The 27,710-nt window shown below is 43.7% G+C and overlaps 1 protein-coding gene across 1 annotated transcript; it reads left to right on the forward strand.

The window, feature by feature from the left end:
- Positions 1 to 6,984: 6,984 nt before the first annotated feature.
- Positions 6,985 to 26,524, forward strand: Akap14 (A-kinase anchoring protein 14). Its single transcript, XM_004672613.2, has 6 exons — positions 6,985 to 7,047; positions 15,258 to 16,441; positions 16,535 to 16,626; positions 21,714 to 21,893; positions 23,226 to 23,278; positions 26,404 to 26,524. Exons 2-6 carry the CDS (start codon positions 15,268 to 15,270, stop codon positions 26,522 to 26,524), a joined length of 1,620 nt encoding a protein of 539 aa, XP_004672670.2. The 5' UTR covers positions 6,985 to 7,047; positions 15,258 to 15,267.
- Positions 26,525 to 27,710: the final 1,186 nt, after the last annotated feature.

Genomic DNA, 27,710 nt, shown 5'->3' on the forward strand with positions numbered 1-27,710 from the left:
GGCTTAGCGGTTAAGCGCTTGCCTGTGAAGCCTAAGGACCGGTTCGAGGCTTGGTTCCCCAGGTCCCACGTTAGCCAGATGCACAAGGGGGCGCACGCGTCTGGAGTTCGTTTGCAGAGGCTGGAAGCCCTGGCGCGCCCATTCTCTCTCTCCCTCTATCTGTCTTTCTCTCTGTGTCTGTCGCTCTCAAATAAATAAATAAATAAAAATTTAAAAAAATAAAAAAAGAAATCCTTTTCTATTATTAAATATATTTTTATTTTTTTAAATTAATTAATTTATTTATTTGGTGTTTCAAGGTAGGGTCTCACTCTAGCCCAGGCTGACCTGGAATTCACTATGGAGTCTCACGGTGGCCTCAGTCTCATGGCAATCCTCCTACCTCTGTCTCCCGAGTGCTGGGATTAAAGGCGTGCGCCACCATACCCGGCTTATTATTTTATTTTTGAGATAGATAGAGAGAGAGAGAGAGAGAGAATAGGTACACGAGGGCCTTTTAGCCACTGTGAACAAACTCCAGACGCATGAGCCTCCTTGTGCACATGTGCGACATTGCACGTTTGCTCCGGGGCATCTGGATACTTGGGACCTGGAGATTAGAACACACATTCTTAGGTTTCACTGCCAAGTGCCTTAAACGCTAAGCCATCTCTCCAGCTCAAAACCTTTTTTCCCCCCTCATTTTCACGAGTGTGTTTCCATGAGTGCAGTGTGCATGCCTGTGTGTATGTGGGTAGGTAATGTGCATAGGTAATGTGAATATGGAAGCCAGAGGTTGTCATCAGGAGTCTTCCTGTATCATGTGACACCTTATTTTGAGACAGGGTCTCTCGCTGAACCCAGAGCTCACAGACTTGGCTATGCAAACTAGCCAGCCAGGGGAATCTTCATGTCCCTGTCTCTTGAGTGCGAGGGTTACAGGAAGGTACCACCATGCCTGGCATTTCATGTGGGTGCTGGGGATCTAAACTCAGGTCTTCATGTTTGTGCAGCAAATGATTTACCTATTGAGCCATTACCCAAGCCCTGAAGTATTTTTATTCTGCTGAGAAATCTCTCCTGGCTCTGCTCATGAAAGCATTTGACCAGCAAAGAATAACTCGTCACTTACTGCATGTTTTTCTTTGATAATTAAGACTCCTACTCCTGGGGCTGGGGAGACGGCACAGAAGTTAAGGCACTTTCTTTCCAAGCCCAGTATCCACATAAATCCAGATGCACAAAGTGGTGCATGTGTCTGCAGGCTGTGTGTTCATTTGCAGCAGCTAGAGGCCCTGGTGTTTCCTCTCTCTCTCTCTCTCCCTCTCAGTCCCAGAACTCAGGAGGCAGAGATAAGAGGTTCACTGGGAGTTGAGGCCAGCCTGAGGCTACATAGTGAATTCCAGGTTAGCCTGGGCTAGAGTGAGACCCTACCTCAAAATATTCCCCCAATAATACGCCCACTGATTTTTTCTTTTTGTTCTTTTGATCCCTAGTACATGCACACTATCTACCTCCATCTTCCACTATTTTTCTCATTTCCCTTCTCTCTTCTCTTTACCGCTGCCCCCTCCTCACCCTCATCTGTTAAAAGCTTGAAATAAAAGAAAAAGCATCCTAATCCTCACCTCCCACACTAGGTACCATGTGCTCCTCACATGGGACCCCAGGACTTCCACTTCCTTGCTGCTCACTACAGCTTGGTTAAAGGTGTTTGCTTGCAAAGCCGGCTAGCCTGGGTTCAATTCCCCAGTACCCACAGAAATCCAGATACACAAAGTGATACATGCATCTGGAGTTAGTTTGCAGTAGCAAGAGGCCCTGGTACACGTATTCTCTTCTTCTCAAATAAATAAAAATTATTTAAAATATTTATTTATTTGAGAGAGACAGAAAGAAGGAGGCGGGGGGAGAAAAAGAGAGAGAGAGAGAGAGAGAGAGAGAGAGAGAGTGTGTATGGGTATGTCAGGGCTTCCTGCCACTGCAAAGAAACTCCAGACATAAGTGCCACTTCATGCATCTCTGGTCTTCTGTGGAGGCTGAGGAATCAAACCCAGGCCATCAGACTTTACAATTAAACACCTTTAATGGTTGAGCCACCTCTTTAGTTCAATAAAAATATTATTTTATTTTATTTTTAATTTATTTATAAGCAGAGAGAGATAAAGAAAAGAGACAAACAATGACAATGGATGTGCCAGGGCCTCCAGCCTCTGCAAACAAACTCCAGATGCAGGCACTTTGCATCTGGCTTTACATGGGTACTAGAGAATCAAACCTGGGTTGTTAGGCTCTACAAGCAAGCATCTTAACCACTAAGCCATTAAGTTATTTCTCCAGGCACATATATATATATGATTTTTTGGGGGGGATTTCAAGGAAGGATTTCACTCTGGTCCAGGCTGATTTAAAATTCACTATGTAGTCTCAGGCTAGCCTCAAATTCACAGCAATCTTCCTGCTTTTGCCTACCAAGTGGAATTAAAGGCATATGCCACCATGCCTGGCTAATAAACATTTTTTAAAAAGACATCTGGACATCTGGGCCTGGTGGTTTATACCTTTAATCCCAGCACTTGGGAGGCAGAAATAGGGGATCGTTGTGAGTTCAAAGCCAGCCTGGGAATACAGAGTAAGTTCTATGTCAGTCTGGCCTAGAGGGAGACCCTACCTTGGATCCCCTCTGCATCCAAAAATTACATCTTGAGACTAGTCAAGCACATAACCTCGGCATTTTGAAATGAAAATGTAAAATCCTAGTCAGTAAAGTCAGATTGAGACAATTCTGGGTTTGAGGTTGGGGTAGTTTATATAACATTCTATGTGTGTCAGTTTATTCAGCTGTAGTATGAGGTACTGACACCTACACCTTGATGCAGTTGCAAAAAATAGATGACACAGTGACTGGCACATCATGAGGATGTCCAGTGCAGATGCTTTGAGGAATTTCACGTCACCATCCTCCTGGCACAGCTCAGAAGCTCATCTGCTGCTGGGGAGAAGCTATGCTTCACCTACCTGTCCTCTAAACACTTATGTTTATGCCCAAATACTAATGCTACTCTCACTTTTGGTTAGATAAACTTCTTTTTTCAGATGACAATGACCACTGGGGAAACTGAAAACTCACCAAAAGTGGGCTAGGGGGATTGCTCAGTGGTTAAAGTGCTTGCTTGCAAAAGCCTGATGGACTGGATGCCATTACCCAGTGCCCACGTAAAGCCAGATGTACCACATGGCACATGAATCTGGAGTTTGTTTGCAGTGGCAAGAGGCCCTGGTGTGCCCATTCTCATTCTCTCTCTCTCTCATTCTCTCTCTCTTCCTCCCTCCCCCTTGCAAATAAATAAAAAACAATTTAAAAAATTCACCAAAGGCCGGGCATGGTGGCACACGCCTTTAATCCCAGCACTTGGGAGGCAGAGGTAGAAGGAGTTTGAGGTGCTGTGAGTTCGAGGCCAGCCTGAGACTCCATAGTGAATTCCAGGTCAGCCTGGGCTAGAGTGAAACCCTACCTTGAAAAAACCAAAACAAAACTTCACCAAAGTGATGAGACAAAGTAACAGTGGAGTGTTCACCTCTAAGTGAGACATCTCTATAACACCCTCCAAGGCTCAGGGTCCCTTGCAGAAGAGGTGGGGGAAAGAATCTAAGAGCCAAAGGAAGGGTAGGACTGCTTACAATGCTGTCTTCCAGACACAAAGTGGCCTTGATATTCAGTGCCTAATACTACCCACATAAGACCTTCATAATAGGAAGGAAAAATGATATCAGGGCTGGAGAAATGGTTCAGCAGTTTAAGGTGCTTTCTTGCAAAGCTTGATGGCCTGAGTTTGATTCCCTAGTACCCACATAAAGCCAGATGCACAAAGTGGCACATCTGTCTGGAGTTTGTTTGCAGTGGCTGGAGGCCATGGTGCATCCATTTTCTCTCTCCCTCCCTCTCTCCTTCCCTCTCTCTCTCTCAAATAAATAAGTAAAATATTAAAATTTATGACATTAATATAGAAAAGAGGCTCTCTTCCCTCTGGATGTGACCCTCAGTGTGTGTGTATGAGTGTGTGTGTGTTTCTCTCTAGCTCTTATCCTGTATTGCTGAACACCTCTGAGATTGCATTGTTTTTGTTTTTGTTTTTGTTTTTGAGGTAGGGTCTCACTGTAGTCCATGCTGACTTGGAATTCACTCTGTAGTCTCAGGGTGGCCTCAAACTCACAGTGATCCTCCTACCTCTGCCTCCTGAGCACTGGATTAAAGGCGTGCGCCACGGCGCCCAGCTGCATTGTTTTTGATCTAAACTTTTCCACTTGTTTCTGCTTTATAGTTTGGGGTAACTTCTCACTTTAATTTCATGTATAATTTTTCTCTGACCTCCGAATCTACCAGGTGGATGCTTTCATCAACTCGAAACCTTGCTACTTGTGTACTAACTCTAAATTCAGGGTAGCTATGTGTGTAGCTATTTCCTCTCTGAATCTCTTGGTCTTCTTTGATACTTGACCTCTCAATATTTTTCCTGAGCCTCACCTTTTGTCCTCTTAACTGCCATGTGTGTTTCTCTCAGGTTTCCCTATGCAAGCTCCAAGATTCTGCTTTTCACATACCAGCAGATTTACCCTTATTTCTCTTTAAAAACCTCAGCTTCTGTAGACCAGCTGACAGAAAGCTGGAAAAAGCCACACTGTATGCAGCTCAATGGGAGAGAGAAATCACCAGTGAAGATACCCAACAATGGACGTTGCAAGCCTTGTATTTGGCCAGCCAGGCCAAATGAGCCAATGGGTGCAATAGTGGCACATCTGTCATGGTGGAAACCAGCTGCCCTCTAATTGGACTGTAGGCCTACTCCATGGGAGGGAATACATCCCTGACACTGAAAACCTACAACAAGGGTAGTCATGAGCCCTAGGGATATAACATCTATTGCTGTCTGGCTATAAGTATAAACTATGCTCACCAAACTGCCCACTAAGCACCTCTCTTAATGTTCACACCCATATATTAATGCTACTCTCTTCTGGTTAGAGAAACTTCTCTTTTCAGATAGCAGTGACCTGGGAATGACTCGGTAGGCACCATGGTGCTGAGAAGAAGTGACAGAGGAGTGCTCAGCACTGAAATATCTCAATCACACTTTCCAAGGCTCAGGGTCTAATGCGGAAGAGGTGGCAGAAAGAATGTAAGAGCCAAAGGAAGGGTAGAACTCCTTACAACGTGCTCCTCCAGACACAAAATGGCCTGGAGATCCATGACCGCACAGTGCATGACACTACCTACACAAGACCACTATGAAAAGAAGAAAAGATGATGACATCAAAATAAAAGAGGGACTGATTGAGATGGGGAGGGGATATGATGGAGAATGGAGTTTCAAAGGGAAAAGTGGGGGGAAGGAGGGAATTACCATGGGGTATTGTTACAATTATGGAAGTTGTCAATAAATACATTAAAATGGGCTGAAGAGATTGCCTAGTGGTTAAGCCCTTGCCTGTGAAGCCTAAGGACCCAGGTTCGATTCCCCAGGACCCACGTTAGCCAGATGCACAAGGGGCGCATGCGTCTGGAGTTCATTTGCAGAGGCTGGAGGTCCTGGCGCGCCCTTTCATTCTCTCTCTCTGCCTCTTTCTCTGTCTGTCTGTCACTACCAAATAAATAAATAAAAATAAAAACAAGCAAAAAAAACCCATTAAAAATACCTCAGCTTCCCTCGATCCATGTGCTTGCAGCACTATACCAGCTTTTCCCCAAAGACCTGCTTTCCACGTGCTTACAACTCTGTTCCAGTCCTTTTCTTTCTTTTTTTTTTTTTCTTTTGGCTTTTCGAGGTAGGGTCTCACTCTAGCCCAGGCTGACCTGGAATTCACTATGGAGTCTCAGGGTGGCCTCGAACTCACGGCGATCCTCCTACCTCTGCCGCCTGAGTGCTGGGATTAAAGGTGTGTGCCACCACGCCCGGCTTTGTTCCAGTCCTTTTCTAAAGGCCTCAATGTCTCTTAAATGAACCTTATTAACTATACAGTGTTTCCACATGACAGCACATTTTCTAAACCCCAAAATTTGTGATTTCTCCTTAATAAATTTAATAATTCATAATCTAAAAAATTAGAAGACATTCTAACTGGAGTTCAGTTAAGGGTGGATTTGGGACGGGGAAAGAGGAATGATAGAAGGGAATCATCATGGATTATTGTCTATACTTACGGAAGTTGTAAAAACAGGTTTTTTGGGGGGAGGGGAAGGTTCGAAGTAGGGTCTCACTCTAGCCCAGGCTGACCTGGAATTCACTCTGTAGTCTCAGGCTGGCCTTGAACTCACAGTGATCCTTCGACCTCTGCCTCCTGAGTGCTGGGATTAAAGGTGTGCACCACCATGCCTGGCTTCTCTCTCTTTCTTTTTCTCTTTCTCTCTCTCCCTCTCTCTCTTTCTTTTTTTAAAAATTTATTTATTTGAGAGCGACAGACACAGAGAGAAAGACAGAGGGAGAGAGAGAGAATGGGCGCGCCAGGGCTTCCAGCCTCTGCAAACGAACTCCAGACGCGTGCGCCCCCTTGTGCATCTGGCTAACGTGGGACCTGGGGAACCGAGCCTCGAACCGGGGTCCTTAGGCTTCACAGGCAAGCACTTAACCGCTAAGCCATCTCTCCAGCCCCTCTTTCTTCCTTCCTTCCTTCCTTCCTTCCTTCCTTCCTTCCTTCCTTCCTTCCTTCCTTCCTTCCTTCCTTCCTTCCTTCCTTCCTTCCTTCCTCCCTCCCTCCCTCCCTCCCTTCCTCTCCCTCCCTCCCTCTCTCTCTTTCTTTCTTTCTTTCTTTCTTAAAGAAGCTGGGCTTGGTTCCTGCAGCCTAGTTCTGTTACTGAGGTCACATGGTAGCTGGGATTAGCCCTCCCCATCCTTCTCTCCTCTCCCACTTCCTTCTCATTAACAGCAGGCTTTGCTTCCCATTATTGAATGGGCGTTGCTCTGGCAACAGCTGTAAACACTCTGTCCTAGTAACCTTGGGGCAAAGCAGGCAAGAGAAGGCTAAGGCTTCACCAGCTACCATCTGCTACTGCTCCAGAGATCTGCTCATTAGGTATATTGGGCTTTCTTAGGGATGAAAGAGTCCTCAAAATGGACCTTTAATGGTTCCCTCTATTCTTCACTGAGACCCCAAACTTGACCATGCCTCCATCTTTCTCTTTCTACCCATTTTGCCCACCTGACCTCTTACTAGGAAAGGGAGGGAAGACCAAGTACTAGGAGAAGCTATTGGAAAGAATGAAGTGTGTTTATACATGTGTGAAGACCAAAAATACTGTCCTTCCCTCTGATACAGAAACTTGGGGTGTCTTTGAGATCAACAGAGCCTCTCCTGACTCTTGGTGGGGTTTTGACCCAGGAGTTAGAGAGCTGGATGGTCACGGTCACACAAAACTTCTACTGAGTCTGTGGTCTTCAAGTTCTTTTTTTAGGAATTCAGGGAATGAAATCCACAGATGGGAAAGGGTGAAGTTTAGAAGTTTTAAAAGAAGGCAAAGCTCCTGTAAAATAAAAAGGGGTCTCCAGAAATGGGAAAACCATTAAAGGTTACTGCCTTGGAGTTACTAAGGCTTTACTAGATGGGGCTGACATGGTTGCCATGTCATATGTGTAGACATTTTGCAGACATTATGCCTGGTTTCCAGGGAAGGAGGCCTTTAGGAAAAAACAGACAAGGAAGACCTGATTCCCCCTTAAAGGTACTTGGATATTTTCTCCCATTAGTTTACTATTGGAGGCTCTGCTAACCCTAAACTTCCTGGCCAATTTATGTATTCTCTTTTATATATTTTATTTATGAGAGAGAGAGAGATAGATAGAGAGAGAGAGAGAGAGGGAGAGGGAGAGGGAGAGGGAGAGGGAGAGGGAGAGGGAGAGGGAGAGGGAGAGGGAGCGCTAGGGCCTCTAGTCATTGCAAATGAACTCCAGATGTATACACCACCATGTGCATCTGGCTTGAATGGGTTCTGGGGAATTGAACCTGGTCTTTAGGCTTTCCAGCAAACAACTTAACTACTAAGCCATCTATCCAGCCCTGGTAGCCAATTTCTATCTCCTCCATTTGTCCATCCTTTTCTTCATTCTATCCTTTTCTTCCCTCATTTCCTCCCTTCCTTCCTTCCTTTGCTTCTTCCTCTCTTCCTTCTTCTTCTTTTAAGACAGGGGTCTCATGTAGTGTAATTTGGCCTGGAAGTTCTGTTATTATTATTATTATTTGGTTTTTCGAGGTAGGGCCTTGCTCTGGCTAGGGTTGACCTGGGATTCACTATGTAATTTCTGGGTGGCTTCAAATTTACAGCGATCCTCCTACCTCTGCCTCCCAGGTGCTGGGATTAAAGGCGTGTGCCACCATACCCAGCAGCTGGCCTGGAAGTTCTATGTAGGTAATAATGTCCTTGAAATTCTGGTCTTTCTTTCTCTACCTGCTAAGTGTGCCTCTGTGCTTGTATTGAAAACTGTTTCTGGGCTGGAGAGATGGCTTAGCGGTTAAGGTGCTTGCCTGAGAAGCATAAGGACACAGGTTTGACTCCCCAGAACCTACATAAGCCTGACACACAAGGTCACGCATGTGCACAAGGTGTCACATGTGTCTGGAGTTTGACTGTACTGGTTAGAAGAGGAAAAACAAAAACACAAAAATCTCGGAGTTTCTTTCTGGGCCCCAGTGGGGTTAACTTTTCCTGGAGAGCCACAAATAAATGTCTGTTCACTCCAAACAAGGCACCAACCAGAGCATAATTACACCAAAGTCCAACTTGGTGAACCAGTGAGTTTATTGGGGTTACTTACTGAAGACCCCCAGGCAGCTCTTCAGGTGGGAAAATCGCCTCTCCCCTGCAGTTGTTTACTGGGGTTTTTTGTTGTTGTTTTTTAAACTGGGGTACGGACAGAGGCCTTGTGAATCTTGTAAGTTTCAAGATCTTCATGAGACTTAATGAGTTGTTTACTTTCTAAGTCTCAAGAACTTTACTCCTCCCTACAGGAGGGAAAGCTTCAATTCTGAGCAAGTTGCTATCCAACAGCGCCCCCCCCCCTCGCGCTGCACCGTCCCACCTGTTGGAATACAAGTCTCCCTGAAAAGGCCATAAAATAGTCCTGTTACGTATTGACCCCCACCTGATTTTGCTTGGTATTAGAGGCCACATTTTCTTTCTTTTTTTAAAATTTATTTATTTGACAGAGAAAGAAGGGGAGAGAATAGGCACGTCAGGGCCTCCAGCCATGGTAAATGAACTCCAGATGTGTGTGCCCCCTTGTGCATCTGGCTAACGTGGGTCCTGGGGAATCGAACCTGGGTCCTTTGGCCTTGCAGGCAAATGCCTTAACCGCTAAGCCATCCCTCCAGCCCAAGAGGCCACATTTTCTTAACAGGCAGTTTGCCAAAAGCTAAATCTCCAACTGGGGCCATTCCATGAAGGATTAAGATGCCGTGTGGCGAGTTAACAAAAATACTAAATACAACATTTTATAAAAATATTTCGTAAGGTTGTCTCTAACAACAGAGCTGTTAGATTGCTTTGGCAAAAGGAGCATAGCCTGAGAGCCAGAGAAAGGCAGCTTCTTAGTGTGAAAGGCCTTCAGACCCCCATGACTGGCCACCCTTTAGCTCTTTCCTACTCTGGACTGGACAGGCTAGGAAGACACTATTTCCTCCAGACAATTGTTCCATTTTCCAACTGTAGCAAAAGGCAGCTGAGGAATATCAAGGTTTAAATGAGTATCCTTCTATATTAAAACATGAATGTTTAAAGGGTATGAAGATTATGCATGAATCAGTGACCAGGAAATTGGGTTGCCTTTGTGCAGTATCCACCATCCCCTGGGACCAGTTATGGTATTGAGGAAGGAATCAGAGGGTTGCCATTCATGAAAGAGGCTGACAGAAAGAGAATGTGCATGTTGTGGACCCCAGATGAAAATTTGAGAGTAAGCTCTCTATGGGGCCAGACTGTTTTGGTTTGTAGCCTGGTCTCCATATGGTAGCAAGAGTCCCTCTGTTTATATATGACTCAGGGTTCTCATAGAAAACCGTTAGTATACTAAAATTATGTAATCTAGGGCTAGAGAGATGGCTTAGCAGTTAAGGCACTTGCCTGCAAAGCCTAAAGATCCAGGTTCTATTCCCCAGTACCCACATAAGCCAGATGCACAAGGTGGCTCATGTGTCTGGAGTTGGTTTGCAGTGGCTGGAGCCTCTGGCATACCCATTCTCTCTTTCTCTCACTCAAAAATAAAATAAAAATTATATACATATATATATATATGTATGTATATATATATTTTTTCTGTAACTTAGTCAAGGGAATACATACAGAAGTGTGGATGGAGGGCGGGCGGGGGAGGGAAATTCAGCTTGCTGAGTCTAAGTAGGAGTTCAGCATAGGGGGAGTTGAGGGGAAGAATGACTTACCCTTATAAGACTAAAAAGCTGTGTGAGACAGCAGCCCTAAGAAGCTAAAGGGTTCTTCAGGCAGCCAGCCACAGGCTACCCTGAAGGGGAGAGCCACCAGATCCTTTACATCTCACCTTCCTGTTGGCATGCTTTTCCTCGTGTGTGGGACCTCCTGGACACTAGAAGGCACTAGAGAGCCAGCTCATGTCTGTCTTCCATCAAAGTGGGAAATATGAGAGAGTAGGTCTGGAAAGGTAAAGGGATTGTCCAGGTATGAACTCATAGGGTTGTGGTAGTTTTAACTTTTTTTAAATTTTTTTTTTTTTTTTTTTTTTTTTTTTTTTTTTTTTTTTAGAGAGAGGGTCTTTGCTGTAGTCCAGCCTAACCTGAAATTCACTATGTACTCTCAGGGTGGCCTTGTACTCATGGCAACCCTCCTTCCTCCTACTTCTGCCTCCCAAGTGCTGGGATAAAAGCTGTGCACTACCACGCCAGGCTGGGTTGTGGCAGTTAAATGTAGCAAATTGAATACTTACAAATTGGGCACTTTTTTTTTTTTTTTTACCTTAAAATGAAGAGGATTTGTAAGTGTGCTGGAAGAAAGTGATTTCTCAGAAGTGAAGAGTCTGAAGCATTAGCAAGGAAAGAGAATTCCAGACTCAAGGGAAAAGATGTAAAATAAAATATGCAGACTCCTGGTTCTGTGATGAACACATATTCACATCCCTGAGAAGCCCAACATTCACATTCTCCATAGATGTTGAAGATATTTGCAAAAATTTAGCTGTCATTTATGATAAAAATCGTATTAGAACAAGAACAGATGAATGTTTCCCTGAAAAACAAAGACAAGTTCTCACCATGCAAAACTAGGCTGGCCTCAAGCTCATAAGTATATGCCACTGAGCCAGGTTCAAATATCTTACCTCCATCCCTCCCTTCCTCTCTTTCTTTCTTTCTCTTTTCTTTCCCTTCTGCCCCCTTCCTTCTTTCATTTTATGTAGCCCAGACCGACCCTCATACTTGCTAGTAGGTGAAGATGATCTTTTGTCCATGCATTTTTTTTATCTTTTGACAATTTTTATTAACATTTTCCATTATTATAAAAAATATCCCATGGTAATGCCCTCCCCACCCCCACTTTCCCCTTTGAAATTCCATTCTCCATCATATCCCCTCCCCATCTCAATCAGTCTTTTATTTTGATGTCATGGTCTTTTCCTCCTCTTATGATGGTCTTGTGTAGGTAGTGTCAGCCACTATGAGGTCATGGATATCCAGGCCATTTTATGTCTGGAGGGAGCATGTTGTAAGGAGTCCTACCCTTCCTTTGGCTCTTACATTCTTTACGCCACCTCTTCCGCATTAGGCCCTGATCCTTGGAAGGTGTGATCGAGATGTTACTCAGTACTCCAGTCACTTCTTTCCAACACTATGATACCTTCTGAGTCATCCCAAAGTCACTGCCATCTGAAGAGAGAAGATTCTCTACCCAAAGTGATAGTAGCGTTAATATAAGGGCATGAATATTAAGAGAAGTGCTTACTGGGCAGTTTGATAAGCATAGTATATACACTTATCCAGACATCAGCAGATGTCACACCCTTAGGGCTCATGACTACCCGTTTTAAGTTTTCAGTATCAGGGATGTATTTCTGCCCCTCCCCCTCCGCATAGAGTGGGCCTCCAGTCCAACTGGAGGGCAGTTGGTTTCCACCATGACAGACCTGCCACTATTGCACCTGTTGGCTCATTTGGCCTGGCTGGCCAATTATAAGGCTTGCAGTGTCCACTGTTGAATATCTTCACTGGTGGTATCTCTTTCTCCCATTGAACTGCATGTACAATGGCTTCTTCCAGCTTTCTGTCAGCTGGTCTACATGGAGGAGGTTATCAGCTCAGTTCCAACAGGATTTTTCAGTGGCCTTGCAGCCCAAGTATGTGGAGTCTTCAGCCATGGGATCTTACCATCAATTCCTGGTGGGAAACCAAGGGCCTCGGCAATGGCCTATACTGTTTTGGGGGCATCAGGAACCTCCCTGGCCAACAACTCACTGGAGGTATCCCATCCCGAGATAGGGTCTTTTGATGAACCTAGACCTCACTGGTTCAGCTATTCTAGATATGCAGTGAGTACCCGGGATTTCCTCTCTCTGACACCACAGCCAGGTGTGGTGTGGTTGCAGGTGTGACTGGCCATGTTCAAATGCTTTCTGCTTGTTTTTGAGATGAGAGTCTGTCTTGGTCAGGGTTCTCTAGAGGAACAGAACCGATAGAATGAATTACATTATAAAGGAATGTATTGGATTAGTTTATGGCAGTCCAAGAGCAGTTGCAGGTAGTTCAAGAGCAGTTGCAGGCCCAAGAATCAAGGAACCTGGTAGCTGCTCAGTCCACAAGGCTAGATGCCTCAGCAGTCCCAATCCAGCACCGAAGGCCTGGAGTTTTCCTGACAAGCGGCTGGTCTTCAATCTACACGGGTCTTCAGTCCACACTGGAAGGCACCAAGCAGCTCTGGTAGCCAAGTGGAAGTAAGGGGCTCTTTTCCCCCAGAGCTTCCTTATATAAAGTCCCCCTCTGAGTGGGACTGCCCACTCTGGGGGAAGTGCTCACTCTGGGGGATGGACTTCCTCCTTCAGTTAATTCTTCCTGGAAACAACTTCGGAGACCCACCCAAAAGGGATGTCTGTGGATTACTAAACAGATCAAGTTGACAACACCTTAACCATCAGTCTTACTATGGATCCCAGACTGTTCTTGAACTTCCTGCACCATTCCTGCCTCAGCCTTCTGAGTGCTGGGATTACAGACATGGGCCACCACACCCAGCCTTCCTATGGTTTATTTATATTTTTGTTTCTCTTTTTGGAAGAGTAAAGAAGGAAAGTTTTAGTGAGAAATGAAACAGTTCCTTGTCACAGGAAGGGGTAACAAAAGGAATTGCCCTTCTGTACCTTTTTTGTGTATATTATGTGTGGTGTGGATGTGTCCATAAGGTGTATGCACATGTATGTATATGTCCTCTGTGCATGCATGCAGAGGCCAAAGGAGGATGTTGAATAAACTTCTCTATAGCTATTCCACACTATTTCTTTGAGACAGTATCTCTTACTGAAACTAGAGCTCACCATTTTATAGCTAGACTGGCTAACTAGCAAGTTCCAGTGATCCTCCTATCTCTGTATCCCTCAGTTGGATTTACAGGTGCATACAGCCATGTCTGGCTTTTAAAATTTTTTTTTAACTTTTTTTTGTCTATTATTTATTTATTGATTTATTTGAGAGCGACAGACACAGAGAGAAAGACAGATAGAGGGAGAGAGAGAGAATGGGCGCGCCAGGGCCTCTGCAAACGAACTCCAGACGCGTGCGTCCCCTTGTGCATCTGGCTAACGTGGGACCTGGGGAACCGAGCCTCGAACCGGGGTCCTTAGGCTTCACAGGCAAGCGCTTAACCGCTACGCCATCTCTCCAGCCCTTTAATTTGTTTTTTCAAGGTAGGGTCTCACTCTAGCCCAGACTGACCTGGAATTCACTATGGAGTCTCAGGCTGGCCTTGAACTCGCAGTGATCCTCCTACCTCTGCCTCCCCAGTGCTGGGATTAAAGGTGTACACCACCACTCCCAGCATTCCACTACATTTCAAGTTCCCATAGTTTGGATTATGTGGAAATCCTTGGTTTTTAGAATATATCTGTAAGGAAAGTGTAAGAAAAAACCAAAATAGAACACTGGACTTGATCTCTACAGACAGACTGTTTATTTAGAGAAACAGCGAGGGGCAGCAACCTTCTCATGGGATGAAGTCTGAAGCACTGGGCCAGGTTGGAGTGCAAGGTTATAAAGAGGACCCTAAGAAAAACATATTAGACCAACTGAAGGTCCAAGGAAGTAGATCAGGAACTATAGTTATTTGTGTCTTTACTAAGGATAAGTTTTTTAAAGCAAAATTGTTTAGGGATGATATCCCACCAGACAGTTTCTGTTCCCTCAAGGTTTTCTGAGCTAAGGGAAATTTATCAATTGGGAGTAGACAAGCCTGTCAAGACCACATGTTTCTAAGGTTTCTTTATTCCCTGCTGGTTGTAGGGATAATTATTAACTCTTTAGTGCCCTGTAATTTTCAGGGAAGGCTATTAGCCATTCACTATCTCAACAACCAGATATAAAGGGTGTTTAGTGAGATCTGACTTCTACCCTTACCTCTTAATCTCCCAAGGCAAACACTGTTGCCTGAATCTTGTGATTCAAAAGACAGTCTGTATTTATCATGAATTTGTGGTATGCAACTACACACACACAAGGTAACTTTTTTTCCCCCGAAGTAGGGTCTCGCTCTAGCTCAGGCTGACCTGGAATTCATTATGTACTCTCAGGGTGGCCTTGAACTCACGGCTATCCTCCTACTTCTGCCGCCTGAGTGTTGGGATTAAAGACACGAGTCACCATGTCTGGCTCAGGGTAACTTTTTTTTTTTTAGCACATGTATATGTGTTTGGTGTGCAGGCATGTTTGCATGTGTGTGGTTATACATATGCAGGTACATATGTATGTGGAAGGCAGAGGTTTACATTAGGTATCTTCCTTGAATACTCATCACCTTATTTACTAAGTCAAGATCTCACTTGATCCAAGAACTTGCTGACTTGGCTAGTCTAGCTCACCACATTGCTCCAAGGATCCCTTGTCTCTGCCTCCCAAGTATTATGATTATAGGTGGGCTTTCACAGCCACCCAACACTTATACAAGTGCTGGAGATCCAAATACATGTTCTCACTATCACGCAGTAAGTGCTTTGCTAGCTGAGCCATCTTCCCAGTTTCCCAGAGTAACTTTTTGAGGTTTGTATTTTTTTTTAATTTCTATTTAGGCAAAGGAAAATGAATAACAAAAATAAGACCCCACAGCAGAAGCCAAACATTGTGGAGAACACTAATAATGCCAAGAAGACAAGAACAGATGTCCAAGATAACAAAAATGTAGCAGATCCAAAAGATAAGAGGCCTGTGACAGATCCAAAAGACAAGAAGCCTGTGACAGATCAACAAGCCAAGACACCATTTACAGATCCAAAAAACAAGAAGCCTGTGACAGATCCAAAAGCCAAGACGCCCGTGACAGATCCAAAGTCCAAGACACCCGTGATGGATTCAAAAGCCAAGACACCCGTGACAGACCCAAAGGCCAAGACACCTGTGACAGACCCAAAAGCCAAGATACCCGTGGCAGACCCGAAGGACAAGACGCCCGTGACAGACCCTCAGGCCAAGACAGCAGCGGCAGACCCTCAGGCCAAGACACCCGTGACAGACCCTCAGGCCAAGACACCAGCGACAGACCCTCAGGCCAAGACACCAGCGACAGACCCTCAGGCCAAGACACCCGTGACAGATCCAAAAGACAAGCCTAGGGCAAGTGTAACAGATCCAGAAGACAAGAAGCTTGTTTCAATTATAAAAGATCCAAAACACAAGAAGCATCTGACCAAAAGAAGAACAAAAAAGAGCGTGACATTTTCGCCTGATACAAAAGAAGGTCCAGCTGTGAGAGATACAAAGGAAAAGGGTATTGTAATCACAGTGCCAGAGGAAAAGGATATTGTGACTACAGTACCAAAGCTAACAGCAAAGAAATCCACGACTATCACAACGATCATGCCATTTAGGATGGACACACCAGATGTGAGCCCTGTGCCCGATGCGAAAGACCAGGTTGTGGCCGCACCTGAAAAAGACACAGAAGACACCAGTAGTGTGCCATCTGAAACAGAAATAAGACAAGTGATTTTTTGGCCACGTGCAGAACCAAGAGAGATTACCATAGAGCTAAGAGGCAAGATTTTTGTGTTCGATTCAAGAAACACGATACTTCTCAAACATCTGAGAGAGGAAAAAGCCAAGGCCGAGGCTGAGGAAAAAGAAAAGAATGCCAAAGAAGAGGCGAAAAGGAAGGCTACACCACCCGTGACTGTGGTAGAACCAAAAGATAGTGTGGCTCAGTTAGCTGAGACTGTAGTTGAAAACGCTGTCACTACTGCTGTTCAGATTGTGGAAGGTAGTAGTTCTATTTGGTTACCTACAGAATTGTCTTATGTAACACCACACCAGCAGGCAAGTAACATATTCTTTATTTTTTTTTTTTTTACAGAGCTTAAAAACCCCATCAAGAAATTCAGGTGGATCACTCATGGGGATTTCACAGTAGAAAAGTGCCGTAAACAAATTGAAGATTTTTTTTTGGTAAGTGGCCTGACCAGTGCAGTTTGGTACACACAGGCAGCAAACAATAACAAAGATTCTCCACTGATCAAGTTTGAGGTTGGCCAGGTGTGGTGGTAATTTTTTTTTTTTCAAGGTAGCCCAGGCTGACCTGGAATTCACTATGGAGTCTCAGGGTGGCCTCGAACTCATGGCAATCCTCCTATCTCTGCCTCCCGAGTGCTGGGATTAAAGGCATGCGCCACCACGCCTGGCTGGTGGTAAATATTTTTAATCCTAGCACTCGGGAGGCAGAGGTGGGAGGATTGCTGTGAGTTTGAGGCCACCCTGTGACTACAGAGGGAGTTCTAGGTCAGCCTGGGCTAGAGTGATACCCTACCTCAAATCATCCCTGCTCAAAAAAGTTTGAGGTCATGATATAAAAGGTAACTCTAAGAAGTAAATATATATTTATATATTTATTTTTTAGAGAGAGGGAGAGCAATAGTGAGAGTGTGAGAGCAAGAGAGAGAGAATTGGCCAGGGCCTCAGCCACTATAATTGAACTCCAGACGCTTATACCACCTAGTGTGCATGTGCAACCTTGTTCTTGTATCACCTTTGTGTGTCTGGATTACATGGGTCCTTGGTCTTTGCCGGCAAGTGCCTTAACTTCTAAGTCATCTCTCCAGCCCGAATATATATGTATATATAATTTATTTATTTATTAGAGAGAGAGAGAGAGAGAGAAATAGAGAATGAGAATGGGCGTACCAGAACCTCCTGCCACTGCAAACAAACTCCACGTACATGCATCATTTTGTGCACCTGGCTTTACATGGGTACAAGAGAATCAAACCACAGGCCATCAGGTTTTGCAAGTACCTTTAACTGTTGAGCAATCTCTTAAGCACAGTAAAATCATTTTTATCTTAGTTCTAAAGTCTAGAAGAGGAAGTCTTTGCAGAGGAAAAACACAACCATATTGCTGTATTTGTATCATCCTAATCTTAAATTTCCTTAGGAAAAGATTTCTACTTTGGTACTTTGTCTATGTTGGTGCATTCAATGGGGCACCTGGTGGTCTAAGGAGAGAAGCTTCTTCAAAATAGTTTTTCTCTAGCAATTTTTAGTATGGTCATGTTACCAGAGAGAATGTGGATGGATTAAGTGTCTTTTTAAAATTTGTTTGAGAGAGAGACAGAGAATGGATGCGCCAGGGCCTCTAGCCACATCAAACAAACTTCAGATGCATGCACCACCTTGTGAAGCTGGCTGACATGGGCACTGGAGAATGAAACTGAGTCCTTAGGCTTCACAGAAAGCGCCTTATCTGCTAAGCCGTCTCTCTAGCCCTTACGTGCCCTTTATTCCAAACACTGCCAGCTTGGGTTTGATTCTCCATGACCCATGTAAAGACAAAGGCACTAGTGGTACATGCATCTGGAGTTTATTTGCAATGGCATGAGGCCCTGGTGCTGGGTGTACCCATAAGCTCTCTTAGCCTCTCACAAAAGTAAATATTCTTGGGCTGGAGAGATGGCTTAGCGGTTAAGCGCTTGCCTGTGAAGCCTAAGGACCCCGGTTCGAGGCTCGGTTCCCCAGGTCCCACGTTAGCCAGATGCACAAGGGGGCGCACGCGTCTGGAGTTCGTTTGCAGAGGCTGGAAGCCCTGGCGCGCCCATTCTCTCTCTCTCTCTCTCTTTACCTATCTGCCTCTTTCTCTCTGTGTCACTCTCAAATAAATAAATAAAAAAAAATGAACAAAAAAAATTTAAAAAAAGTAAATATTCTTTTAAAAAGACAATTAAGAGGCAAGCCTGGGCTACATGCAACCTTGCCTAAAAGTCACCTCTTGTTTTAATTCCGACTATGAGAGGTCTTAAATGACACAGTGAAACAGTCTCACTGTCTTGGACAGGTAGCAGGTCCTGAAGGTTTTGGAGCTGAGGTGGTAGGTTTGAAGCCATGGTTTAGGAAAGGAATTCTGGCTTCAATGTGGGGATAGTATGGAAAAGTGAAGTTGAGGACACTGAAGTCTATATAGGAGCCAGATGCCTGAGTCCAGGCAAGCATCAAAGAAGCTGAAGTAGTGGCACTGGGATTGGAGAAGAGTGGAGAGAAGGGAGACATTGGAATAGAACACACACAAATGAAGATTTGTACAATATATATTAATTAGGAAGGATCGAAGGACTGACTTAATGACTTTTGGGGGTGTGTATGTATGTGAGTGTGGCCATGTATACATACCACAGATGGTGGGGGGATGTCAAAGGACAGCTTTCAGGTATTAATTCTCATCTTTCACCTTGTTTGAAGCAGGGTCTCTTCCTATTCACCATTTCTCTGCTTACCAGGTTAGATGGACTGTGAGTTTATAGGAAATTCTCTTGTATCTGCCTCCCATCACACCATAGATATGCTAGCATTACAGAAGTCGCCCATGACTTATGGCCTTTATGTGGGGTCTGGGGATTCAAAGTCAGGTACTTATGCAACAAGTACTTTATCCACTGAGCCATCTCCCCAGACCAGCAGATGTTGGACTGGAATTGCTATGTAGCTGATGACCCTGAACTCCTGATCTTGCCTGCACTTCTCAAGGCCCCAACATACCCAGCTTTGAGTGTTCATTCATACTTTCAAAAATATAATTAACCCTAGTTGTACATTCCCACCCCAACTTCAAGAATAGGTTCAAAGATGATTCTCTAAGGTCTTCTGTTTCAAGATTCCACCAGTAAGACATGGGCTTTGAGCCAGGTTGTGGTGGTGCATGCCTGTAATCCCAGCATTTGAGAGGCACAGTCATAGGCAGAAGGGATTATAAATTGGAGGCCAGCCTGGATTACAATGAAAGATTTTATCTTAAAGAAACAAAAAGAGCCTGGTGTGGTGGCACATGCCTTTAATCCTAGCACTTGGGAGGCAGAAGTAGGAGGATCACTGAGTTTGAGGCCAGCCTAAGACTACATAGTGAGTTCCTCCTGGTCATCCTGAGCTAGAGTAAAGACCATACCTAAAAAAAAAAAAAAAAAAAAAAAAAAAAAAAAAAAAAAAAAGGGCTGGAGAAATGGCTTAGCGGTTAAGTGCTTGCCTGTGAAGCCTAAGGACCCCAGTTCGAGGCTCGGTTCCCCAGGTTCCACATTAGCCAGATGCACAAGGGGGCGCACGCATCTGGAGTTCGTTTGCAGTGGCTGGAAGCCCTGGCTCGCCCATTCTCTCTCTCTCCCTCTATCTGTCTTTCTCTGTGTCCGTCGCTCTCAAATAAATAAATGAAAAATGAACAAAAAATATTTTTAAAAAAAGACCTGCGCTGGGCTGGAAATCAAACCCCCAGCCTAAATGCATACTAGGCCAAGTACTGTATCCTTAAGTTACATCTGTAGCCTGAAATTATTCCTTTTCGAGGGATGTGTGTAATCCTGTTACCTTACCCATTCCTCTTCTGACATCATTTATTTATTAGAGAGAGACAGAGAGGAAATAAACATAAACAGAGGGAGAGAATGAGAATGGGTATGTGAGGGCTCCCGCCACCGCAAACAAATTCCAGACACATGTGCCACTTTGTGCATCTGGCTTTACATGGGTACTGGGGAACTGAACCCAGGCCATTAGTTTTTTTTATTTACTTTTATTTTTTATAATTAACAACTTCTATGATTGTAAACAATATCCCATGGTAATTCTCTCCCTCCCCCCACTTTCCCCTTTGAAACTCCACTCTCCGTCGTATCCCCTCCTCCTCTCAATCAGTCTTTTATTTTGATGTCATGATCCTTTCCTCCTATTATGATGGTCTTGTGTAGGTAGTGTCAGGCATTGTGAGGTCATGGATATCCTGGCCAATTTGTGTCTGGAGGAGCATGTTGTAAGGAGTCCTACCCTTCCTTTAGCTCTTACATTCTTTCCGCCACCTCTACCATAACGGACCCTGAGCCTTGGAAGATGTGATAGAGATGTTGTAGTGCTGAGCACTCTTCTGTCACTTCTCAGCACTGTGATGCCTTCTGAGTCATCCCAAGGTCACTGTCATCTGAAAAGAGAAGGCTCTCTAACAAAAAAGTGAGAGTAGCATTAATATATGGGTATCAACATTAAGAGAAGCACTTACTGGGCACTTTGGTGAGCATAGTATATACGTTTAGCCAGACAGCAGCAGACATTACACCCCTAGGGCTCATGACAACCCCTGTTGTAGGTTTTCAGTATCAGGGATGTATTCCCTCCCAGGGAGCAGACCTCCAGTCATATTAAGAGGGCAGTTGGTTTTCTCCAGATGCATCACTATTCCACCTGTTGGCTCATTTGGTCTGTTTGGCCAAATATAAGGCTTACAGTGTCCACTGGGCCATCAGGTTTTGCAAGCAAGTGTGTTTAAGTGCTGAGCCATCTCTTCAGCCCTTGACCTTATTTTTTTTAAAATTTTATTTATTTATTTTTTTTATGAGAGACAGAATGAGAGAGAATTGGTGTGCCAGGGCTTTACCCACTGATCTCCATGTGATCTCCAGATGCATGTGCCACCTTATGCATCTGGTTTAAGTGGGTTCTGGGGAGTTGAACCTGGGTCCTTAGGCTTCACAGGCAAGTGCCTTAACCACTAAGCCATCTCTCCAGCCCCTTGACCTTATTTTATTAACCCTTGATGAGTACAAATGAAGTAAGTCCAATGTTACAAATAGTTGAAATCAAGTTCACTACCTTTTAATCATCCCTATAGGTCTCTTATGGAAGAATAAGCAGAATACATGTTCCAATCACTATTTTCCAATTAGCTACAGAGCATGGGACAGTGTGTTGTATATGGCTGTTGTGTATATACACACACACATGGTGGTTCCTCCACAGCCCAAAGCTCATCTCAAGTGAGCTTGACATTCTGGGTTTGTTTGATTTTCATTCCACTGTGTGGCTAATTGGGACTTGGCAGTAGTTTGAATTGCAGTAAAAACTGTCAGGATTTCAAAATAGGGATCTAACCCTGACTGGTAGGCATTACTCTTGTTGAAAGCACTTGAATAGAAGTCTGCTGTTTTGTTTTTGTTTTTTTTTTTTTTTTTTTTCTGTGAGAGCTCTGTGAGAGCTTTTTTCCTTTTTTTTCCTTTTTTTTTATGAAACAGTGTTTTGGATATAAAAAACGCTGGGTGCACTCCGCACATCTTATGGAGAGAAGAGACGTATCTCACTCCTTCTACTACATCTATCTTGTGTCCTGGAGTGGTGCCACTGCTGTGAGACCCCTGTCACGAGTCAGTGCTAATGCCTATGTCACTGTCAAGTTCAACAAACGCAAACCTCCGGTAAGCTCTTCCTTTTGTGCTCTTCAGTGAGGAAAAAAGAAAGGGGCAGTGTGTGATGGTTCATGACTATAATCCCAGTTATTGGGAGTCTGATCACCCTGAGCTCAATGCCAGCCTGGTCTACATAGTGAGTTTAGGATAGATTGGGCAACAGAGTGAGGCTCTGTTTCAAAAGAACAAAACCAGAAAAATGTATTTGTTGAGTGTGGAGTTACACTTGCAGCCCCAACCCTGAGGAGGGAGGCTGTGGTGCTCACTTATGTTCAGGAATTCAACACCAATGTAGGTAACATAGCAAATCCCTGTTAAAAATATTTTCAGGGTCTGGAGAGATGGGTTAGTGGTTAAGGCACTTCACCTGCAAAGCCAAAGGACCCAGGTTTGACTCCCCAGGACCCATGTAAGCCAGATGTACAATGTGGCACACACATCTGGAGTTTGTTTGCAATGGCTAGAGGCCCTGGCATGTGCCCATTCGCTCTCTCTCTCTCTACCTGCCTATTTTTTTGTATCTCTCTCTCTCTCAAATTAATAAATAAAAATTAAAATATTAAAAAATATTTTCAGGGCTGGACAAATATTTTAGTGGTTAAGGCGCTTGCCTACAAAGCCGAAGGACTGAGGTTCGATTCCCCAGTACTCATGTAAGCCATATGCACAAGGTGGTGCATGCATCTAAAGTTCATTTGCAGCAACTGGAAGCCCTGGCATTCCCGTATTCTCTCTCTCAAATATATACATAAAAATAAATTTATAGGGCTGGAGAGATGGCTTAGCGGTTAAGCGCTTGCCTGTGAAGCCTAAGGACCCCGTTTGGAGGCTCGGTTCCCCAGGTCCCACGTTAGCCAGATGCACAAGGGGGCGCACGCGTCTGGAGTTCGTTTGCAGAGGCTGGAAGCCCTGGCGTGCCCATTCTCTCTCTCTCCCTCTATCTGTCTTTCTCTCTGTCTCTGTCGCTCTCAAATAAATAAAAAATTAAAAAAAATAAATTTATAAAAATGTTTTTAAACTTTGTTCATCCATACTATTTCCTTCTGATGCCATTCCTAAGAGGTAGGTATTGGCACCTGAATAAACCATTAAAAAGTCAATTTTAAAAAACTGGTAAAACAACCCCCCCGAAAAAAAAAAACCACGCAAATAAAACAGGCAAAAGGCTTATTCATGCCAGATTGTCTCCAATTTTGTGGTTTAAAGTGGCAAACATTCCCAATTCCGATGGAAAGTGAATTCTGGAAATTCGGTTGTATACCTATGGCTAAGTGCAGCACGGGAAGGACTTAAGCATGGGTATGACTGGTCTAAGATAACCATTGTTTTTACTTCTCTTAGGCTATGCCAGTTAAAGTCTTTTGTGTCTTTGAGACTTCAGACATCCTTCAAAGGTAATAAATATTTGGCAACTTACTTTGAAAGAGCTGGAAAAGACATATTCTAAGAACTCAGGAGGCTCACCACCATGTAGTCTCTGTCACTGAGTCTTTAGGCCACTGACCCCACAGTACGGGATAAATGTAGGATTCTGCCATTGTTCTAAAAACTTCTTTTTCTATGTGGTTTTTCAGTAATTTAGAAACAAGAGGATTAGTTGATGGAGCAGGGTGGGGAAAAGTGATCATGTATGCTGTTGTTACAAAGTTCAAAGCTTTTCTTGTGATGCTGGGGATTGAACCCAGGGCCTTGCAAATGCTAGGCGAGTACTCTACCACTAAGCTACTACATCTCAAAAGCCCTCTACAGTAAACTTCAAAATCACTCAGAATTAACTGATATTCAATAATTCCTTTTATGCTGGGCATGCCTTTGGGAGGCTGAGGCAGGAGGAATGGCTGTCCAGTTCCACACTAGCCTGGGCTGCAGAGTGAGACCCTCTTTCAACCTCTCCTCCCACAAACGAATCATACTTAAATCACAATGGCTTAGCCCATGTATAACAAAGCCTCTTATTGCATAGTAACTCTCTTAATGACATTTTACACAGGCCTAAAGAATTGTAAAACATATAGATGGAGGTTGAATAGATGGTTTTGTGATTAAGGTACTTTCCTGTGAAGCCTAAGGACCCAGGTAAAATTTCCCAGTAGCCATCTAAGCCAGATGCATGAGGTGGCACATGTGTCTTGAGTTCGTTTGCAGTGGCTAGAGGCCCTGGTGTGCCCATTCCTCCCCTATCTCTATTAAGTAAATAAAGAAAAATATTTTTTTTAAAAAAAGGGCTAGAGAAATGGCTTAGTGGTTAAGACATTTGCCTGTGAAGCCTAACGACCCAGGTTTAATTCTCCAGTACCCACATAAGCCATGTGTACAAGGTAGCACATGAGTCTGGCATTCATTTGCAGTGGCTAGAGGCCCTGGCAAGCCCATTCTCTATCTGCCTCTTTCTCTCTCTCTCAAATAAATAAATAAAACAATAAAAGTTTCTTATAAAAAATGAATACAGGCTGGGCATGGTGGCACATGCCTTTAATCTCAAAACTTGGGAGGCAGAGGTTAGAGGCTTCTGTAGCAGACAGCTTCAGGTTCACTGAGATGAACTTCTAGACCAGGCACATTTATGGAGGAAGGGATATTTATTGAAAGTTACAGATCCAGGGGAAGTTTCATAATGGTACAAGAAGCTGGCCTGCTTTCACAGGGCTAAGCAGACAGAGAAGCACAAGCCAAAAGCCACACAGCACAGCACACTTCAGGAACTCCAGCTAGGCACACTTTGCATATCTTTTGATTGAAATCTGAAACCCACCTCCAGCCAGGTGGCTGCAGATGCAAACTACAAACTAATAAAAAATTGAATATATTGGGGGCCATCTATTCGAACCACCACATTCTGCCCCTGGCCCCCAATACATTTATAACCACCACACATTGTAAATTGTATTCAGTTCAATTTCAAAGGTCCTCATGGTCTTGACCAATTTAAGATAGTAAGTCCTGTAAAATCAAACAAGTTAAACACTTCCAACATATAAAGGCACAGAATAAACATTTTCAACTGTTTTAATGCACAGCAAGGAGAGACTAAAACAGTGCAAACTCAACCACCAGCAAACAAACATCAAACTTCTGCAGTTCAAGTTCAATATAACCAGACTGCCAGTCTCCAGAGTTTCCAATTTGCCCCTCCAGCTGGGCAGAGTAGCCAGGCAACACTTCCATCCTAGGCCAACCGTGCGTTCTGTGGTAGCCCTTGCACAGTCCTGGTATATCCAAAACATCTTCAGGTCTTCATGCAAACCATGGTCCATCTTCCAAAGGCTCTTTCAGCCTATCAGGGCATCAGGCCCTGCCTCATGCCGCATCTCAGCAGTGGCTCCTGAAACTGTGTGCAATTCACAACCACTCCTCATATTTTTCATACTTCTGAAACCAATAACAAGTGTGCAGGACACAGCCATATTCTTAATTCACAGACAAAATAAATCATAGCCTTGAAAAGCAGGTTCCTTTTCCAGTCAACTCTTTCAAAAGAGTTTGCATTTCTCTGAGTCTTTCTTCAGGCATCCTTTCCATTGTTTTACTGTAAAGGAGTCAGGCCATCTTCTTTAAGATTGCTAATGTGTTTGACAATAGCAGGTTCAGTAACTTAATACCAGTTTCAGTGCCTGTAATTTTAACTTGCTTAAGGTTTTCCAGTTTAAAAATCTTAAATCTCTCAGTCCAATTATCTTTAGCCAAGCACATCACATCAGTCCATTACAAACTTAACCTTGATTAAAGTCTCTGGGACTGGGCAACCAGCCCATATGCCAGTAGCTCAGTTCCAACAAAATTCTCTGCAATCTTTCCTTCCCCTTAGAAAGTTCATAAGCCAAGCCTTGAAGTTCAATACTGTCTGTACTTAGCATTCTCAAACTCTCATCAGAATAGTCCATAAAACTTGACTTACCACTCCAGAAGGCATCTTCAGTTACAAGTACCAAGTCCATGCCTATTCCCCCAAAACAAAAGTTCCAAAAGACCAACATCCACATGGAATGTTCATCTCAGCCCACTCCTCGGTACCAACTTCTGTAGCAGACAGCTTCAGGTTCACTGAGATAAACTTCCAGACCAGGCACAGTTATGGAGGAAGGGATTTATTGAAGCTTATAGATCCAGGGTAAGTTCCATAATGGCAGAAGCAGCTTTGGGTATCTTTAGATTGAAATCTGAAACCTACCACCACAACTTAAGATGCAAACTACAAACTAATAAAATACTGAATATATTGGGGGCCATCTATTCAAACCACCACACTGGGCATGATGGCACATGCCTTTAATCCCAACACTCAGAAGGCAGAGGTCGGATCACTGTTAGTTCAAGCCCACCCTGAAATGACATAGTGAATGCCAGGTCAGCCAGGGCTACAGTGAAACACTACCTCAAAAAAACAAAACAAACAAAAAGAACACAGATGGAACCTTAGCTACTCTCTTGCTTACTGGGAATGTAACACAGAAGGAATCATTCTATCAATGTTTTCTTTGATTGTAAAAGCTTTTTGTATTTTTTTCTCCTTCTTCTATAGACCAGAAAATCTTGCCTTTCAAGACCAATGGGTGAAGGAAACTACTGGAACCAAAAATATTTTGTTGGACTCCATCCCTGTTAAACCTGTGTCATTCTTGCGTGACTTTGACAATGATTAAAGTATATTAAAATGTAAAACAGCAATAAGATCACACAATATTGTGGCACACAATACTACTGGGTGTTTTTTTTTTTTTTTGCATTTATTCTTTTTTCCTTCTTCAATTTCCATCACATTAGCAGAGTAACCAGTAAGTTGTTTTTATATCCTAAAGGATTTTCCCCATCACTATGTCATCATTTTAGAGACTTACAAGTACAGAGCTGAGTTTGGAATCACTAAAGTTCACCTATCATACCAAACTCAAGCTGCCACTTGGCTGCTTGCTCCCTGGTACACCAGTCTCCAGCCTAGACATATATTTTATGGGCATGCTCGGGAATAAAATAGCAATGGTCTTACAGATCATAATAACAAATCAGAAAGATTCTCCTATTCACAGACCCTTTCATTTACTGTAAAGTAAGCCCCACTGACAGAGGATGGGAGGGCAATGGAATAGGGATGGGTTTGAAGACTACCCTTACTTATTTCTGGTCTTGGTCCCATGATCAAACCATATCCTCAGTTATTACTATCTTTTCCATGAGACGCCCTTGCTGGTCTGCAAAATTTTAAAACACTACAGACAAAATTTATATTACACTCTGAATGATCACTTACAAGGATATACAAGGAACACAGAATACCAATGACAATTATGTGGTAGGACTGCAAGTATTTTTTTTTTCTATTTTTACTGTTACATTTGTTCAAAGAATAGCAAAGGAGGGAAAACCCTAAAAGCAATCATAAGCAACTAATAAGTTTCCTTAGATAACAGAAAGATATTCAAAATACAATAGCTTTACCACTTGACTAAGGCTTTAGGTGGCTAACCGGTTTGAAGCAGAAACACTCATAAGTGGAAATGAAATACTTTTAGACCTTTGATTCTTCCCTCATCTTCCTTAAAAGAATATGCTGCTGAAATTATTTATTTGAGAGAGAGAAAGAGGTAGGGAGGGAGAGAGGGAGGAAGTGGGGGGGAGAGAGAGAAAGCACCTCCAGCCACTGCAAAAGAACTTCAGATGCATGCTCCACCTTGTGCATCTGGCTTATGTGGGTGTGTATCTGGCTTATATGGGTCCTGGAGAATCGAACCAGGATCCTTTGGCTTTGCAGGCAAACGCCTTAACCGCTAAGCCATCTCTCCAGCTCTGAAACTACTTTTTGCAGATCTTTCCAAATAAGCCCTGATGAAA

This window comes from Jaculus jaculus, chromosome X (assembly GCF_020740685.1).
Source record: "Jaculus jaculus isolate mJacJac1 chromosome X, mJacJac1.mat.Y.cur, whole genome shotgun sequence".
Lineage (NCBI taxonomy): Eukaryota > Metazoa > Chordata > Mammalia > Rodentia > Dipodidae > Jaculus > Jaculus jaculus.

Coding starts and splice junctions, on each gene's coding strand:
- Akap14 (XM_004672613.2), top strand. CDS start 15,268: ATGAATAACAAAAATAAGACCCCACAGCAGAAGCCAAACATTGTGGAG. Junction 16,442..16,534: donor TGCTGTTCAGATTGTGGAAG/GTAGTAGTTCTA, acceptor TTTTTTTTACAG/AGCTTAAAAACCCCATCAAG. Junction 23,279..26,403: donor ACTTCAGACATCCTTCAAAG/GTAATAAATATT, acceptor CTTCTTCTATAG/ACCAGAAAATCTTGCCTTTC.